At 39.8% G+C, this 20,488-nt stretch overlaps 1 protein-coding gene across 5 annotated transcripts in view; it reads right to left on the bottom strand.

Moving 5' to 3' along the window:
• The window catches only part of PDGFD (platelet derived growth factor D), a 145,662-nt gene that overhangs the window by 49,550 nt on the left and 75,624 nt on the right, over positions 1–20,488 (bottom strand). For 2 of the 5 annotated variants that reach the window (XM_018070986.2, XM_018070990.2), the window contains 3 exons: positions 12,147–12,351; positions 7,951–8,131; positions 7,246–7,287 (listed from right to left, as the gene is read on the bottom strand). In XM_018070986.2, the coding sequence (XP_017926475.1) occupies positions 7,246–7,287; positions 7,951–8,131; positions 12,147–12,351 (428 nt within the window). The remainder of the gene's footprint in view (positions 1–7,245; positions 7,288–7,950; positions 8,132–12,146; positions 12,352–20,488) is intronic. The other 3 variants (XM_018070987.2, XM_018070989.2, XM_008922757.3) reach the window with 3 other exon arrangements.

The raw sequence follows: 20,488 nt of genomic DNA on the forward strand, positions 1-20,488 counted from the left end.
ACATGCTATGTAGTTGCTTGATCTCATTGCTAATATGATTGTGTGATTCTTGGAATTTGCTTCTCCTGTATTTTGCAAGAAATCATGTTGATACTGAATGAGGTTTTTGAGCCTGTGATTATTTTTGTCTAACATGGGTAACCCTCTTGTACTGTACATGATGAACTTCTTCTGTTGTTGTCTTTAGTACCTCTAACTTACCTCGGAAAAGTAGAAATTTCCCCCGGATCACTGATTTCCGCAGGAATTCTTTAAACAGGTAAGTACTGTCTGCAGGAAATACAGTTCTTCAAAATCTAAAGCTGTCCTAAATAAGCAATGCCTCTAAGTCTTGTTAGAATCATTTATTTGGGACAGGATACTGGATTTGTAAATAGCACACTTGTGTTTGTACAATGCTTTGAACATGCAAAGCGCTACATTTTCTCATCCTTGGCCATCAGCACGATTTTGGTGAATTCTCATACAACGTATAACACAAGACTTGGTAAAAGATATAGTGTTTTCAGCAGGAATTGGGCATTAACAGAACTGCTGTTATGCTAAGGCAGATCGATGACAATATCCTGCAAAGGAACCACATTTAACTGAGTTGTCAACAAATCAGGGTTGGAGGAGAGCAAATGGTCAGTTCTCCCTCATGCTGTTCAAACAACAAAACTGCCAGGCACACATGCTTGCAGCTGAGAAAACACAGGCATTAAGGTCTATTTTCCTTTCTGATTAAAACAACTGTTTTATCAGTTGAAGTCCTGACAGCTTCCAGGAGCTTCTGTCTGCTTACTGGGTCCTGCTGCTTCTGGTCTGCTATCTTCCTGTATCTTCCTTCCTAGCTCAATTTCTTACCCATGTTCCCAGTCGACTTTTTTCACTTTTGAAACATACTTAAACCCAGTCCTATTACTTCTCAAGTTCACAGTCAGAGGTTTTGCCAAAAGAGGCTGATCTAGTGAAATGGCCTTACTTTTGTGTTTCTTTCTACTTGATCCATACCTGCCCTCCCTCCCGTCCTAGACACAGTCTTTCTTATTTCAGGTTCGCTGACTGTTCAAAATCTCACATTCATTTGCCTCTTTTTCTTCCTAACTATGCCACCACAACTCTTAAGCTTTACACAAATCTTTCCTTTCCTTCATTCCCTTGTTAAAAATATTTCCTTAGTTGTCATTCACCCTTCTAGAGTCCAACTGAAACTGTTTTCATGTGACTGTAATGAACAAGTGACACATGGACATCTTACTGCTAAAGAGGAAAGGTTTCTTTCATTATGTGCTTGCCAAGTTTGATATTGTTAGTCACACCCTCTCTGTCCTTTCGTTCTGTAATTTTCCTATCAGCTTTCAAGAATATTTGCTTGTTTGGGGCTTCACCTTCCTCTCTGACCATAGTGTTTTGGTGTTTCTGTTGCCTTCTCTCTCTCTGTGGACTTGCTTCTTCTACTGTGTGTGTTTGCCTCATCCACAAAACCCTTCATTTATGAACTTGGACTATACTTAACTCTCTTCCTTTGTTGCTGCCATGGTTTCATTGCTATTTCTGTATGATCCTATATCAGTCCTTCCCTCTATTACTTGTAGTATTCTCTGATGCCAAGCTGGAAGGTGATTCCTCCTCTCCCTGAAACCTAATTCAGTTCACTACTCTCTTATCGGTGTCATCCCTGACTTTCAAATGGCTTTAAAAATTAGGACACAAGACATGGAGACTCCTAATGAAGCTTAAAATTCAGAGTCACATAGCAGAAGGATTGGGATCAATCTTTGTGTCCGAGATAAGAGTAAACATGGAAGGGGCATCAGACCTTCAGAAGAGACCCACCAAGAGAAGGACTACATTAGTCCACAGTCTAGGGAACACTGGGGGAAGATGCAGACTGGGACAACTGACTGTGAAGTGCTGGGTCAGGTCAGGCTTGGCTACTCTGGTCACAGGCCCAAGCTCCCTGCGACTCATATGCTGTGTTCAGCTGGTGGGTCTCATACTGGAAATCCCGCAAGGTTTTCCACCTTGGAGGAAAGGAGATGGGGCAGGCAAGAATTAGGAGTTAGGCAGTAAAGGTTTAGGGTTTTGGAAGGTGTGACAGTATGCTGAAGGGAGTAAAAGCTCTTGGTTAGATGCAAATGGTGGAATGAATCTTTTAATTAGGAACTTTGACTGTCCCTGGAGCAGCCAATGCTGCCTGAGAAACTGATTGTCCAGATGTGCCTGCCTTCTCAACACAGGAATACCCTTTCCTTATTGCCAAGCTATCTGACTCCCATTTTTGCTTTCTTTTTGTCCTTCACTATATTTTGTTCTGCTCTGAGTGCTGGGATAACCAGTGTCCCTGCCTACCACACTGCTTCATTTGTCTACCACACCACCTTCTTTTCTTCCTCAAATCTTGCTGAAGGACAGGTTAGGGCCTACGAATTAAGCAGCAGATTGAGGATTGCTAGATTCTCAGGAATCCTCATTAAATGGAAAGCATTTCCCCTCCCCATATAAATTACTGAAGATGCTCCATGACTCAAGATGCACTGAGACATAATCTATCTTTTTAACACACTGTCATTTTATGTTGCTTTTAAAAAGTTTTAACACCTTTCAAAGTAAAAAAAAATAGAATAAAATTGTACATACATAATCTCCTAAATTCTCTGCTTATGTAAAGTTGGGGAAAGAATGTTAAAGATTTTGAGCAAGTTTTATCTAATTGAAAACTAGGACTTAATTACTTCTTTCCTGAAAGATGAGCCTCTGGTTGATAATTTTACGAGGATGGTATGTCTCGAGCAAACCACAGATAATAGTTTTCTACCCAAACTTAAGAAAAAAGAAGTTTCATCATATAGATTGTCACGAGTTTTGCACATGAGTTGTATTTATAAAAAATCTTTGCTGTTCTAGCATAGGTAGGCAATCAAAACTGAAATCAGAGAAAGTAGCAGCTGAACTAAGAAAACATCCATGTGTAAATTCTTGCTTCTACATTCTGAGATCTATTTCATATTCAACCACTTTATTAACCAAGACATTCCCCTCCACCCCATTCCTTTCCTTTTTTACCCCAAGCAATTTAAGGAGATTCTTTCTGTGGATTATCTAACAGCAGGGAAGGTATTCATGCACCATTATCACTTCTCCTGTCACATGAGATATATTATACAGGGTTTCAGGCAGAATATTTTGTCTTGGATATAGAAATGAATTACCTATCTATTCTGTGAAAGAGGTGACAAGATAAACCAGAAACACAGCAGCAAAGACTCATGAAGCTTCCAGACTGGATTCAGCTTAGAATTAAACATTTCTTATGATCTTTATGAATCTGTACTCACAATGGTGGTTGAATCTTCATGATCATGCTAACTCTTACAAGGGTGTTTATTTATTGACTTATTTAAAAAAACCCTGAAGCCTGCTGCTGCACTACTTGTGTAAACAAAAGTAGAAAAATATGGGGAGCCTTAATTCAGAGTGATGTCAGTGAGTACAAGTATCAGGATCAGGTTCTTATTTAGCCCATTTTCATTTTCTGATTCTTCTTCCAATTTTGTTTGTTTTATTGTGAGTTTAGAATTGTTATTGTTAGTTTAGAATTTGAGCTAACTTTGACTGGTCAATATTCTTTGCATGGGAAAGTAATTAAATTTTATTAGATTAACTGTGGTCTCTTATCCCACTTTGTTACCAATGCTCCTTTTTTGATCACAAGAGTGGTGTCCTACAGCCTGCATGTTCAGCGGAAAGCTATTTCTCTGTAAAATTCCACAGGATGGATCAAAACCTGAAGTTCCCCCCTCCTCCATTCCACTAATTTGGTTATAGTTCCTTAATTAAAAAAAAAAAAGTCAATTCAAACAAGACAAAATTACTCAGGATTTAACACACTGATACACATTTTGACACGTAAGTTTATCCTGGGACAAATGCACTTATGTTCTCCTGTTTAGTACCACTTGTCCACCACTGTTTGTTTACAATTCCAAAATAAGTTTGCAAATAAGATTTTCCTTAATGCCACGTGATGCTTCCTAGTCATGAATTGTATCAAAAAGAAAAGGAAGGTAAAAGCACATATATACGTGTGTGTGTATATATATATATATATATATGCATATATATATGTAAAAAGATGTACAGGTAAATATATTTTTTAACCTTACATCTTTATATAAATGCAGGTTTATGCAAATACATATACATAAGTTCCTTGTTTGTAGCCCTTCTTTACAATAATGATTTTAGCCAAAGTTCCAAAATATGGATTTCATTTAGGATTAACCAAACAATTAGTAAGGCAATAGCAATTTACTGTTATAAAGATATAAAAAAAATGTGCCTTTTACAATAAGCTTAAAATAATGTTTGTAAATAGCAAATGGAATCCAAGATTTTCTAACTGTCTCAGTAAAATGTAATTAGATGGCAGAATTGGGAATTTTAATTCCAAACATTCACCTTTAATGTTGGAACATGGTCCTGAATGAGTTCCTAGACTGTTTCAGTAAATGTCCATGCTAACGAGGTTGTAAAACATGGGATCCAATCTTGTTAACATTCCGTTCTAGAATAATGACATTGGAAGAACTTGACTTCAGAAGGAAAAAGGAAATTATATAAAATGATTATTTATCTTCCTCTGTTTCATGTATTTCTACACTGTTGTGAATGACTATGTCCTTAGAGTAAGAAATTATATAATGAGTGAGGTAAAAATACTGGAATAACTCAATGCCTTCTATACTACAAATTGAGTTTCTAAGGCAACTCAATCAAGAAAAGCATGAAAAAATACCAAGAAATAAGGGCTTTAAGTGATAATGGCAGGGAGGAATTTCAAACAAATTTGGAGTCAAGTGAGGCTCATGACTAATAGCTGTCCAGGGCTTGCTCCAGACCCTTTCTGCTTTAGGTCTGTGAAGTTTAAAGAAAGAGGCAATTTTTAAAGAGGAAATGTTTCAAGGGAAACATTTCTCTGTGCAGATATGCAGGCTAAGCCAGCCAACTGCACAGCTACAACTGGAGGCTTTGAATGTGAAGTGTCTGTGGAGACCAGTCACCAGCTGTGCATACCTACCTCCTCTGGCAACGTCACACATAGCACAGAAGAGTGACTTTTTCCATACAGGGACACTTTTGACTCTTATGGAACTTAGGATCAGCAGTGGGCACTGGGTTGCACTCAACACACTAATAAACTCCTGATGTCAGATCCACCCTAAATCTCCCACTCCAGGGAGTGAAGAACTTCATGAGCAAAGAGCAGATCAGGGACAGGCAGCAGGTAGCAGCATGTTGGACCTGCCTCTTGTCTCCAAAACCATCATCACTGTTCCCCCTCCAGACTTCCTAGTCCCTCAGACCCACAGAGGGGAGGGCAGAGGTGGAGGTGCCAAGAGGCAGAGGATGAGGGAAGAGGAGGAGGAAGAAGGTGGAGCGAGCCAGCCTTGGCAAGCCAAAGTTGCTAAATGCTATGTTCAGGTGGTCAGACTTTATTTCACAGATTTGCTCTCATTGTCCTTTGTCCTCTATCTTATATTGGGACAGTTAATGACTCATATGCATGCATACATTTTTCAACCTTATACTGCTAAAGATCATCCTTGTATTTTTTTTAGACTAATTTTCCAGAGTCACTCAGAGTTGTAATCCCACTGTCCTGAGCGATCGAGCCCTTTCATGGGTTGCTTACTTTCCATAGCTTGTTTCACAAAGGCAAATGTGATACAAGTGATACAAGTCTAATTTATGTCTTTTTTAGAAAAATAATCCCCTTTTCTTTCTCTAAATGGTACTGAAATGTGAAGTTAATACAAGTACACAAAGATAATGAAGGGTGTTTCTGCTAAGGTCTGTGCTGCCTCATTTGTGCCTCATGCAGAGTGCTGAACTAAGTAAAAACTTGATCTGCATCAAATGTAGTGAACTTAACTGACTTCCTTGAAGATTTATAAATGAGAGGCCAGTGAGCCAGGCTGTGAGGTTGCTTGGAGAAATTCACCCAGTCATTCTGGCACCATGCACAGGAGATGCAGCTGATCAATAAATTCCAAATCGCTTGATTTCATTTTCTCTGGAAAATTATCAGAGTCTAGTATACAAATAAACAACTGCCATGCAGATCCAAACTCCAAATATAAGAAAAACAAGGGAGTAAAAGATTTGCACATATTTTGAGCATCATTTTTCAAGAAATCCCTCAGAAGTAACTCTGTCTCAGAGAAGGTTATTAAGAAAGAAAAAAAAAGCAACGTAAAGGTCCTTCATTTCATCTCATACAAAATACCATATGTTTTTGCATGCTTCATTAATGCTTCTTGGTTTACTGTCTAGAAACACACAGTGAGTTCAACCTTCAGGGGTCAGCAGTGCTCAGCACATCTATGAACTGAGCTCTAAGTGACTATGGGGACTATCGAATAAGGGCTGACTCTGCTGAATATTAATCCTGCACTTTTAGGTTGGACCATTTGGATTCTGAAGACCAGTTAAGTACATATCATTCCCCATCTTGCAAGTACCACTAATCACCTGTACAGTGCTCTTCTCAGAAATAAAATAGTATTTCATTCAGAGAGTGCACATGGAGATTATTCTTGTAAATAGATATGCTAGACTGAAAAATTCTCTGTTTACTCATAGTTTTGAAATTAGATAAATACAGTAGCCTTTTCTGAGCTTTCTAGTGCAGAAAGTCCTGTGTCTTATGAGTGATAATATTCACTTTCTTGAAAGCCTGTCTGACTATCAGACTACCTGCACACAGTTTGGAATTAAACTCGCTAAATGCAGCAGTTTCTGTGGCTGCTCTGAAATGCAAGCAGTATAAGGAGAGGCTGCTGCTTCACTGTCTCATTTTTATGCCCAGTGGTCTTTCATAGCCTGTTCTGTCTGAATTTGAGTATTAGTAGATTGCCTTTAAATTAGAGTAAATTAGAGCTCAGGATTTACTTACAGTGTCATACCTTACTCCACTAGAAGCCTAACAATTTAAATGTAAGGGAGCACAATCTTCATACTTTTACTCTGTCTTGAGAATGTGCTGTTTATGGACTCTTTTTAGCACACTTAGGCACACATGCATGCAAAGCCAAGAGGTTGAAGTGAAATGACTCAAACAGTGGATCTCTCCTGTTACAGCATTATTGCTATTCCAGGCTTTCTTATTCTTGTTAAATGACAGTGGATTGAATAAAAAGGGATAAGAAATGGGATGGATATGAAAATAAAATGATGACAGTATAATAAATTAATGCTTACCATTTCCTGAGTGTTTGCAAAATCTGTCTCTTTCGAGCTACACTGCACCAAAAGCATTATAATATTAATCAGGACAATACAAAGGAATATATATTTGTATCAAAATCTACTTAGAGCAATGATCATTCCTGCTCCCTAAAAACAAAACCAAAATACAAAAAAAAAAGGAGGATGTTTTTGTCTCATTGAAACAGTACAATACACTGCTAATGCTTCTGCATATACAAAGAGGTGTGTTTATATCTGGTTAAAAATACAGCCTGAGCCTTAGCACATTGTCTTGCATGTACAATTTTTTTGCATGCAGAATAAACTACTCTAACTGAGAATCATAGCCATAACCCCTCAGTGTACTTTTATTTGACCTCAAATGAACACAAAAAAGGAGTTCATAGAGCAGCCATTTCTTTGCTATTTCTGCAGCATCTCTCAAGGCACTGGCAGTGCAGCCTCAGTGTAGAACATGTTAGTGCTTCTGAAACATGTTATTAGAGTAAATCTTGAACTGAACTTGACTTTGTTTTATATTTAATGACAGGATGTCAAAAATACTTTCATCTGTATTAATACAGTTGCTGTAATGAAAATACTTTAAGTCATTTACTGTTTTGATCCCATGCAGTTAGTCACACCATCCAGTCTAAGTTCTGATTCTCATGTACACTGCAATCTGTCTCTCACCCCTGCCACACCTAGGTGACTTACCACAAGGGAGTAGCATATCTTGAATCCAGGTTTAGCCACAAAATAGTCATCAGATTTGAAGGTTATCTTTATGTGATTTGTTCTTGATGTTATTCTTGGAGGTATTTCCTTGTGTCCACACCACCGTCCTCGTATAACTGTGCTGGTCTCTGATACATCTTCCACTTCCACAAAGTCATACCTGAAAACCAGTAGGAATAATTAGTTTTTGCTAACTCTGGTTACAGAGGGTGGTTGCAAATTAATGGGAAGGAGCACAACTGGAGACACAAAGACAACTGTCCCCTGTTCTCCACTCCAAAACATCAGACTAAATATTACAAATGGTGGGCATGCTTGTGCAGCACAAAATACACTAAGCTGAAAGCTACTGCCTGAGTATTCAAATGAGTGATTTCTGGGCTCCTGGAACATGACAGACAGTATTTTCTAACACATTAAAATAGCAATGAGAGGCACTTGCATGTGCTTAGTATACAGTAAGCATACGCATTGTGTTTCATGTGGTGGGTAAATAATTTAGAAACCTGATAAAATATTATTTAAGGCAGGCTGCCCAAGCTGAGCAGCTGCAACCACTTGTGTACTTTCTGGTGGTCACCCAAATCCCTACAGCAGCAGACAAGGATCCCGCCTGCTGTGTCAGTCACAGGGTTGGAGCTGTGTGGCCACTGTGCCAGGAGCAAAGGGAGATGCTGGAAGGACACAGGGTAGTGCACGCTGCTGAAAGGTGCTTTTTAGCACCTTCCTTGTAGGTGGCACAGCGCTCCTGTAGGTGGTTTGGAAAGACTTATATCAAGCTTTCAAGCAGAAAAGTATGCTGGCTCCCTGTGTGCTGTGGTGGGGACTCTGTTGTTCACATGGATGCTGTCACCAGGGAAAATGCAACAGCATGTCTTGTCCTGTGCAAGGTCACAAGTTAGCAAGGCACCTGGGGCACAACAGTGGCACCCTGAGCCCAAAGAGGGATCTGACAGGAGCAGCAGGCATTAACCCCTAGCAATAAGGGGATACAGTAGCAGCACTCGTTGCCCCAGCATTTGTATTCACTCGTTTGGGTCATTTATTGAATTCATTTATTGATCTGGAGAATAAAGAAGGCAGAGAATAAAGTTCTGATTTTACTACATCTGTGACAAAAACAGTTTCTCAGTATCAGTGAAGTCAGAATTAGGCTCCACACATTGCAGCCGGAGAGAGAGAGGTGATGACAAGAGGGGCAGGTTGGGTGCCATCCTCATGGTGCAATTGAGCCTCAAAACTTTGGGGATCTTTACCAGGAAAGCTTTCTATTATCAGAGCGCCTCCCTCAAAGAGGGAGTTTAAGACTGTTAACCAATTCTTGCTAGCAATGCGCTCCTCCCTGCCCTGGGCCTGTGGGCCAAGCACCCTCCTCCCTGCCCGGTTGTGGGAGCTGTAAATAACAGACCTGCTTTTCTTTTCTGCTGAGAGCCCATGAGAAAAAACCCACAAGTACTATGTGGTTTGAGAATATCAGCACTGTTTCTTTTATTTTCACCAATCCCAAATTGCACAGAACAGAAAATAACAGATTCACCATGACCAAATCACTTCCATCTGCCCAAACTCTGCTGAAATATTCTTTTTTTGTAACACGCCAAAATTTAGTTCCAGGGGGAGGTAGACTTGTCTCAATCTCTTCCCCCATCCCATCCTCAGCTCCCACTCCCTCATGGTGATGGATGTTGTACCAGCAGAGCTCTGTGCTGCCCACAAGAGCATCCACCATTGCCCCCCAGGCAGCAAGGCAGCCGTGAATGCCTATTGTAACATAGGGGGTTGCAGTGTTCACTATGAGATAACCTTGTAAGCTTTGGTGAAAGCTGTCCTGACTGGCCCACCCACTCTTTGAGGCCAGAAGCCAGAATAACTGGTAGCAAAACCAGTGAAAATCCATGGACTTTTAAGGATTATTTCTGCTTTCAACAACAGAGGCTTTGGTGCAACAATCATGGAAGTAGGTATATTCTCTGTGCATCCAAGGAGCCTCAGAGGCTGGGTAATTTAATTGCTTTTCAGAATCATCTCTTATCAAGTGCCTGTGGAAATGCTAACAGCACTTCTAGAAAATTCCATAAAACCTTGAATATTTGCCCTCCTTCTTCAGAAGCTCAGAAGAAATATAGCTCTGCTAAAATATACCTTTTCATTCTTCAGCCTGAATGAATTTCAATCAGTTCAGTCTTAATAGTATGCAAATTACAATAATTAGCATTAATGAAAAATTGAAAGAAAACACTAGGATGTTTCTGGAGAAAAAAAGCATAAGGTCAAAAGCAAATACAAAAGCAAGGTAATGTGCAGAGGTCCTGAATTACTTGTCCAGTATGCACTGCCTTCAAGCATATGCTCAGCTCTAAGCATTCATTTCAATTAAAACATGCCTGGCTGTCTCTCTAAAGCAGCACTGCAGGGATTGTCAGGGACTGAAGTTGCAGAAAGGATCTAGTGTTGAAAAATATATTGAGCATTAGCAAAAAATCTAACTGCACACAGTACTTAATAGGTTTAAAGACATCACAAGCTGTCTGTCCAAGAAATTCCTCACTCTGGAAGTAATACTACCGAAATAAAGGTCTTCCAGAAACTAGGGAAAGCTTTATTGCAGAAAAGGATGTGATATTTCTCCAGCTTCTATAGACAATTTTGATGATTTAAGGTCTTGGCTTCTCTCTGCATCCTAAATTAACTGCTCTGGAAAAAGCAGGTAGACTGTCTTCCAAGATGGTCTCCAAATCCATAATGCCAGCAACAGCTTGACTTTCCCTCTCTGTGCCACCACCTTTACTGGCTTTTGACAGAGAACACTTCATCTTTTTTTCCACAGTAAATTGGCCCTCTGTTTCAAAGTTGCAATGCCTTAAGGTCAGCCACAGTTTATCCACTATGTAAATATTAACAGGCTGCTTCTGCGTGCATTAGGCTCTGAATCTGGGAAAGCATTTGGGGTACTGGGAGGTAACTATTGTTACTGACTCCGCTGCTGATCTTGGACCAATAGCACCAGAGCATAGCAGACCTGCCAAGGAACAGGGAAGGAGAGCCAGTTTTAGGCTGCATTCTTTTATTACTAAATCAAAACCAAACCTGCAGGAATGGTACTCTTTATTGGTGATGCAGAAAATCTAACAAAGAAAAAAGAGGGAAAAAAATACACCCTGTAAAACCCCTGCAGAACTGTCAAACCCAATGAACACAAATTGATTGACAAAGAAGATAAGATAAGAAGAGGCTGGATGTGCAGAAACCCTAACAACCCAGTTCTCTACACAGATAAGCTGTAAGTAACAACATGATCAGGTAGAGTTGGAAACTGAGACTTGAGCATTTTATGTGAGTAGCATCACAGCAATCTGCCTTTTGGAGCACACAGGAATCCCGAGACTGCTCTCTCCCACAGAACAGATAGACAAATAAAAGAAATATAAACAAAAACTCAATAGATTTACAGTATTTTAGTGAATTTTAGCAAGGTTCACCTCTGTACTCTGCTAATGCCAAGCAGTTTATCCACCTAGGTTAATCAGCCAGATCAACTGAGCTTAAGGTCACTTTTGCTTAAAAGGGGAACCAAAGCAACTGGGATATAGTAGAGTACACATAAATAGATAAATAAATATATAAGTATGCATCAGTACACTGATGTTTGTGGACTATATTTAAAGGTTTTAAAAGAAACTGTACCAGTGAAGAGTAACAATAAAGACAAGTAAGTAATTTGAAGAACATACCTATATTTTTTTAATGCATTTTTATTTGTTCCTCATACCCCAATATAAACACTTACCTATTTACTCACACCTCCCAGAGCCTTCCACCTACTGAAAAAGATGTTTTTTGTCTGGCTGAAACATGACAGAGGTGATAGAGGACAAAATCCTATTAAAGTAGTATCTATGTTGTTAGGTTGTTGGATTTGAGCATACAAGTACCTTGTGCTTAAAATATTATAGAAGGATTAAAACCTGCCAAAACTGCTTCAGGTCCAGGAAAGTTCAGTTTATTTATAAACTTAAAAACCAATTTCAGTCAAAAGGGGATACTTGGAGGTCTGTCCTTCATGCAAGGACAACCTAGACCTGGCCAGAGATGCCCAGGTTTTGGTCTGCGGTCTCATGCCAGTGAGCTTGAAGGTGGTATTAAGGAGACCTTTGCAAACTTCACTTGCCACTCACCTGCAGATATCATTTTCAGGTTCCTCCAGTCCAAACTGATTATCAAAAGCCAGATGGATCCTGGTGCTCTCTGGGGAGTGGAGCCGCCACGTCAGTAGGAGGTTCCTGGGGTAGCTGCTGGGGAAGCGAGGACTGTGGATGCAGCCATTCCCTGCCACGCTGATGGTCTCTTCTTTTCGGTACAAGTCTGTGAGGTGATTGCTCTCTGTTAGTAGTCACAACTTGTAGAAATTAGTATGTTGTTCCAGTTACAGGAAGGCAAAAAACACAACAGGTTATATAACACAGCAAAAATTATTTGCATTTAAAGTCTTTAAAAAGTTGGGTCTAGAAGCAGTTTCATTAGATAGGAAGTACAGTGTATTTTCTCTTAATTCAATCCCGTATAAACAGTAAGAACAACAGAACTCAGGTATACGGACTCTTTATTTTACAAGAAATATATCATTATTTTTACATTTATATTGATTATATAATTTCATTCTCACCATTTTGATTTTAAAACAGAATTAAACTTTAATAAAAGCTGCAAGTTTGAGAACAATGAAGTAAGACAGACTGAAGTAAAAAAGACAAACAACTCTGCTTCCCAAATTTGGTGCTCTGGGGAGAAATGCCCTCTGAACAAAAGCATCAATAAAGAGCCGCAGGAAAGTGCATATGAGTGAATTTAAGTTTGTTTACTGTGCTTAAGTATTTCCTCCCAAAAACATTTGTTAGGTCACGTTTTCATTTTATTTATATGGTGTGAATCATTTGCTGCTAATGGATGATTAACACAGCCAGCTATTCCATGCTTATACTGATGTAACTGAGGTCAGATTCTGTCCCAACAACCACCTTAGCGAGTAACTTCAAGACAAATAGCCAAGTCTTTATTTAATTAAAATTTCACAGCTTCTGCCTGAGTAATTATTCAATTGTTCCTAAAGTTTTACCTCTACTGAGGTAAAGCCTCTGCTGCTGTAAATCCCTGACTCCAAGGATAACAGGAACTGTGGCCAGACCCAGCTCTCTAAAAGTCAAAATGCCTTCTCAGTTGCACCATGCACTTGCATTGTCCAACTGTTTCTGATACTAGAATTTGGCTCCCAGCATCAAAGAACTGCAAACAACCATTTTTCTGTGCCTCGACAACTTCAGTGTGGGAAATTTTGAGGATCAGAAGGCTCCAAGACAACATGCGGATCACAGCAGGTTTCAGTTCCCAGTCATGGAATCACAGAATCACAGAATAAACTGTGGAAGAGTCCCACAGGGATCGGATCATCGAGTCCAACTCTTAGCCCTGCACAGGACCATTCCCAAGAGTCACACCATGTGCCTGAGAGTATTGTCCAAATGCTTCTTAAACTCTGTCAGGCTTGGTGCTGTGACCACTTCCCTGGGAAGCCAAGACACTCAGCTCTGAGCCTCCACCAGTGGGACAGCTATCTGTGTTCCTTCCCTAGGTGATGTGTGGAAATCTAGGGCTCAGTTCAGTCACTCGCAGAGAGATGCCTAACCACCTTTAAGACATAGTACATTTTCCTGTCTGGCCTCCATGAGGACAAGGAGGTCCAGCAGCACGTCCAGCAGCACATCCAGCAGCCCCCAGCAAAGGTCCAATGGAAGCCGTAGTGTCTCACAAAGTCACCTGAATGTGGGCAATCTGAGCCCCTTCTCAACACAGACTGTAGGAGTTACACACAATCAGTTACCCAACTGCATTGACCAAATTTCTACTTAATACATGAACTTGGACACTGCTTTCATGTAAACACTTAAACTCTGGTGTCTTTATCTTGAACTGAATATCACTCTAGTCCGCCGCTGAATGCCAGATCAACCTCTAGTTCCACTACAAGCAACAGAAATAGAAAATTGGTGCCTTCTCCTGAATTTGGCTGATGAGGAAGAGCAAACAGGGGAAAAGTATCTCCCACCAAGTTACTCTGTGAATGTTGGAAATACAAAACCAAAGTAAGCAACCAGTGGCAGCCATCTGTCACACACAGTAATCTAAGTTTTCACTCTTAAAATAAAATCTAACATTTGACTGAAGTTTTCCAAGTTCTTCATATAAAATAAATATATTTTTTTCATAAAACACTCATTAAAAACAGGAAACCAGAGAAATGGTACAAACTTCATAGTAAGTACATCTATTTTTTCAGGTTGCTTTTCACTGGTTCCTTGCTGTAAATACTTCCCTGCACGCAGCTGTAAGCAAAGCGTGGTTGCATGTCAGCAGTTCATTGTACTCTTCTGACAGGGCAATAATTCTAGCCTCCAAACAACCTGAAACTTAGATGATAAAAGTCTTCGTTTCCTGTAAAACTATCTCCAAAGACCTAATTGTAACATCATTCTAAGATGCTTTCACACTGAGCCACCCTTTCTAAGCAAATACAGACCTAGCTCACAAAGTGCAGACCTACCCAGTTTTGTTTTGTTCTATTTTGATCAAATAATTTGCATTGGAAAAGTGACAATTTGGTGAAAATAAAGACCACCCACCTATTAATTTTGTTGCAATTTTCATCAGGGACATCTATGCTGGAATCTGTTTTTCATTTTATTTTATTCTAAAAAAAAATGAAAAAGACAACTGTGGGGTTTTTCCCTCCTAATTTGGAATGAAACAAAATGTCCAGCCAACACTACTGAGTTCCTACTAAAATGCGGAGGACCTTTGGACTTTAAAAACACCCAGTCCACCGAGAGGAAAAGATATTTCACAGGACTATGTGCAAAATGTCCAAGAAAAGGGATAAAAATAAAACAGTTTTGATGATAACAAATTCCGCAGTTTTTAGTGAAGCAACCATTCCCTAAGTCAGAACAAAAGTTACTGCAGTAAAACATGGCATAACTCATCCTATGCCTCAGAGTTCTTTACTCTTCTTTCTTGGACAGGAAACTCTTGCCATTTTCCCTCTATCACCTTGGATTTCACTGTGTAGGTCAATGTGATTCATGCTTCTGAGGGAAAGGTTTCCTTTTCCCAGACAGTCCTCGCACAGGCTTTACCCTGCTGAGATTCTGGTGGACAGTATCTCTAAAATGTGCTCATACATATATCCCCAAACAAAACATCTGTGCACTTAACTCAGCACACCAGCTGAGAATGCACACTACTGCACTCTTGTACACCAAGAAGATAGGGTCTGTGATGGCTCTTAATTTAACTTAAACTCTGAATTTCACAGACTGTGCTGCTCTGCCAGGGAGTCAATCGCACCTGACCAAGACTAATGATGAAATGTCATGGCTGGAGCAGCTCTGCAGTATCTGAGTTGAACAGGTACATGAAGCAATAGAGTTGCACATGTTAAAAAGCTTAAAAATCAAAGGACAATAACTTATTATTTCTATAATTGTAATACAGGAATTATAAAGTTATCATAGAGGAAAGGTTGGAGAGAATCACGGGAAGGAAATTCTCACTATAGTAAAGTAAGAGATATCCAAATATTGCACTCTGAGGATATGCCTTTTCCACAAGGGAAGAACATATGTTTCATGAGAAAAGCCATAAATACGGTTTCTATAGCCCACATGAGATGAAACCTGAAGCTACTCAGTGCCTTCACTTGACACTGGAGTAGACTCTTCAGGAGCTGGATTCCCTTTCACCTCCCTCACTTTGTGCTAGATTACGACCTGAAGTGGTGTGGCCTGCACTGGAACCAAATATGCTGTAATTTTCTAAGGGGATTTTCACTGGGATTTCACAGAGTTATCTGGCTTAGAAGACACAGGAACACAGTCAACATAAACTCGCTCTCACGAGGTTGGCCTCTCATGAATCATCAAGCATCTGGGAAACAGCTTGAGGAGATGTAAGCAACTCCTGTACTTCTTGTATCAACAAAGATATGGGACTAAAATAAGACTTTTCCAAGCAGACAAGCATTGCCCTCATCAGATACACTGGGGGAAGTCATGGAAATCACACACTAGGCAAGGGGAAAGTCAGGATAAAAAAAACTTGAAAAAAGGTATAAGCAAAGGAAAAGGCAGTGTGTCTTTCAAGGCAGAGAACTGTCCCATGTTGCAATGCAATGTAATGAAGTATTACACAGTATCCTGAATGTCACATACTAACTGTATTCCATAATGCTTTATGGGAGTAAATAAAAGACGACAGTGCATAATACACTGCCTGTCACATTTACTAAAAAAACATTTGAAATCATTTCACAATGAATAAAAGCAGGTGTTAAGTTACAAGGCAAAAAGGCCATTTGGGCCACACACAGAAGAAGGATATTCTTGATGGCCCGAGCCACAAAGACATGCTTTCCTCCTGGGGGAGGAAAACTATCTCATAAGGAAGATAAGTGGGAAGGAATCTGGAAGACATCCTTTTAGGTGAGGCAATTCCCTGAAGAGTCTGAACTGACTGGAAAGAAGTTTGCTCTATATTTAATTTATCTGAACTAATCTCTCTTTTTTTGCCTCGTAATTCTTTCCCAACCACTAATTTTAAACATAATGACATACATGATAGTCCAGCTGTCGAAGTCAGAGGAGCTGTCATTTAAGCACTTAAGGCAGCTGCATTTTCCAAAGTGCTTGCCTTCCTCCCCCTGCATGGAGGGCAGCTGAGTGTCAGACTGGGAACTGGGAAATACACTTTAATATTCAGAAAACTGTGCTTGTCTCAAGACTGTCCCCATCACGGGTGCCCAGCACATCCAGTGTTTCCCCATCCCAGCTAGGCCATGCGGCACGAGCAAGATTTAGAAGCACAAATTTCATCCTGTGTTTTCTCTGGATGCCTGCATTTGCTTGCAAGCTTTAGCAATGTATTGACACATTCCTGTTAAAGTTACTTCTAGTCATGACATGCCTACTACAGAAAGAAGTTTGCTTGTATCCTCGTCATTGAACAGATAGTGGATTCCTTCACTAAAACAATAATAATAATATTATTATTTTTAAAAAAGGCAATTTCTACTTGCTAATAGCTAATCTGACATCTATTCTACAATATATTCAGCAAGGAGAGTCTATAAGAATCAATTCCTTTAGAAAGAAGAAGAATTCAGAGAATGGCCTTGTCTAAGGACCTAACCAACTATATGGAATACTTAATTCAACTTTTCTAAGGTTTCTGGAATTTCAGCCTCACTTCTTGCTGCTGTCTTTCTTCCCCTTGCAGAAGTGGTTGGCCAACCAACTTTGATACAGTGGTAAAGGCTGAAAAGATACCGTACTCTGACTTGGTTTATGACAATTAATTCCATACAGCGTAAACTGATGAGCTCATCCTCCGCTACAGCTGAGGAGAGAGTTGCTGGGAACCACAGTGAGGTTCATTTTACTACTCACGAAAGTATTTGTTATTTCAGGAAAGGACCTTGGGAGTTTGCACGTGGGAGTTTTCCAGATATAACTCTTCTCCCTCATGGCTGCTGTCTTCAAAACAAATACAGCAGTCAGTGGTTTGCCACCAGTTTTTAAATGAATGAAATAACCTTCGGGGAGAATAATAGCTCTTCAGTTCCCTCAGTTGAAAATTAGCCTGATCTAAATAGCTGAATCCACAGAGAGGCAAAGAACAGTAAAACATTTTTGAATCCAGGTCACAAATCAGTTCATCTCGGGAACAGGCATGCCAAGCAAGCTGTATTTATGGCAGCCTGTTAGATAGTCATTGGCTTTTTTTAATTCCCCCACCCTCCTGTAATAAGCAGAAACTTTAGTTGTTATCCATAAGGCTCTGTGTAAATCAGATGAAAAGATCAGAATTCATGGTCAAAACAGTGTATTCCATAGCTCATCATAGCTTGTTGGGTAGATATAAAACTGTAGGGTCATTTTCCTTGTTAGAAACGTGTGGATTTGTCTTTTTTTAGTTGGTGTGTGTGTTTGTTTGTTTGCTATGGCTATAAACAACAAAATGAATCCTAGTCAGTGAAGAATATAGTACTATATGGTAGTAGTACCAGTCTTAGACATCTTGGTCCTTTTAAGGACAGAGGTCTAACACACCTAGGTCAGCTCTGCTCCCATCACGATTCACTATCAGTTCAAGAAGGCAGACCAAGGCAGGGAAAGGATTGGGATGGTCAGTAATAAAACAGAAATAGTAAAATCTCACCCAGGCCAAAAATTGTAAATTGTCTCTTATGGAGGCACTACACTGACAAACAGTCAACCTGGTATGGGGATGCATATGTACGGGTATATTAGGGCAGTGGATCCAGTTGAAAGCATTACTTCAAGTTGATTTTAGCTTTATACATCTTCAATAATCCCGTTTATTTCAAGGACACTACACACTTTAGTAAAGCTCATACTTAAGGAGTTTGCTGGATCAAGACCCAGAAAAAGAGAACGGTACTTTAACATCACCCAATGTGCTACTTGTCACCCATCAAATGAGCAATTAAAAAGTGGACCCAAATCCCACTGGAGCTGATGAAAGACTCGCAGTTTGGTTGGTTTGCCACTGAACTTCAAAGAAGCAGTTCGAAGTACCTGCTCCTCCTCTTATGAACAGGTCCTTTCTTTTCATCAGGAGCATGAAAGATACTCCAGGCAACATAATAGTTCAAATCAGTTCCATCACTGAGGCAGTATCAAGAGATGCTCTGTGCATGTTCTGCCAAATTCAGACCTCACAGTTGCCTCCATGTCCCTGAGCTGTGTGGAGATCTTTGCTAGAAGAATATATCTATAGAGGATATATCAAAGAAACAAAAAAATTGAGCAGCAGTTGAAAGAAAAAAGATTAGCCAGTGCAGAACATCAGTACAGAAGGTATCAGAGAATGAGAACACCCTATATATCTAAAATTCCTTTCAGAGCCATCATCCATTTGATAACAGAATGATTAGTAGTCTGCCTACGGTTCTGTGCAGACAATGCTGCTAGTGTTTGATACAAGGATATCAAACTCAGTGGTATTTGCTTTTAGCAGTGACTTGTATTACTTGTTTTTATTTGACTTCTTGATAGAGATTTTCTTCTACATGAAACAACATGCTGAATGTTCTGTATTAAAGCAGAAGTGTCTATAGAAAGGTAACATACGTTAGCCCAGCATATAAAGCATTTTGTTAACTGCTAGTTCTTTCGTGATGGGTGGTAGTGTTGTAATGCATGTCTCTGTTGTGCTCTTAAACCAACAGCAAACTGAGTGTATTTTTCTCTAAGGATTCCATAATTATGACAGAGGAAAATGTATATATCAAGAATGTGTAGATCTAATGATGTGCAGTAAGACTAATGGAATATCCCCATGATCATGAGCATAAAAACACATAAAACTTTGAGAAACTGTGAGAAAGGAATGCAGAGGAAAATTACTCTCCTGGTGCTGTGAAGAGTTTAAAGGAAACGTGTTAACTGAAGCAGACATTTGCAGTGAGTGCCCACACTTCTGTAAGAAGGATGGTGTATATATATATATATACAGCACTTGTGTAGTGCTGTACTGGGTCTGGCTGAGATGGAGTTCATTTCCCCACAGTACCTCTCACAGTACTGTACTTTGCATTGGTAGTTAGAAAGGTGTTGATAACCCACTGGTGTTTTGGCTAATGCTGGGCAGTGCTGGCACAGCATCAGCACTGTCTCTCAACATTCCTTCCCCCCTCCCTTCTATCAAAGGCAAGATCCTGGGAGGGGACACAAGTAGGTCAGCTGACCCAAACTAACCAAAGGGGTGTTCCATACCATATGACATCAGCTCAGACACAAATACTAAGGAAAGGAGGAGGAAGGGGGAGGCATTCGTTATTTACATTTGAAACCAGCATGTGTGCTGAAGCCCTGCTTCCCACGAAGTGGCTGGACATTGCTTTTTAATGAGAAGTAGAGAATGTATCTTGTTATTTTCCTCTTTGGTTGTACACATGCAAACTTTTGCTTTTGCTTTAGTAAACTGCCTTATCTCAACCTATGAGTCATTTTTCATCTTATTCTGTCTCCTCTGTCCAGCTGGGGAGTGATAGAATGGCTTGGTGGGCACCCGACATCCAGCCAAAGTCAACCCACACAACTTGGTCAAAATGATGGCAATTAGAGACACAATTGCTATTAAGCAAAAATATCAACACCAGACCTTGGCTCACACTGTTTTGCAAAAAAATAAGACCTAGACACTCCAAATTTTCCTGTTTAGGCAGTGGCTTCAGGAAAGTAGACCGCTGTGGGAAGGTTCATTCAAATTCTCCTAGTGCAATGAAAATATATTCCTTTTCCATTTCCCTTCATTATTTTCCAGATTTTTACAACCAAACAATCGCCTCCGAAGTCTGGCATCACTCAGATCTTAAAAGAAAATTTGTTTTAAGATATTGTCTTAGAAACTGTTTCAGTCAAGAACTCCTAAGTCTGAAGAAGAC

This window comes from Manacus vitellinus, unplaced genomic scaffold (assembly GCF_001715985.3).
Source record: "Manacus vitellinus isolate BGI_N305 unplaced genomic scaffold, ASM171598v3 scaffold_2_pilon, whole genome shotgun sequence".
NCBI lineage: Eukaryota > Metazoa > Chordata > Aves > Passeriformes > Pipridae > Manacus > Manacus vitellinus.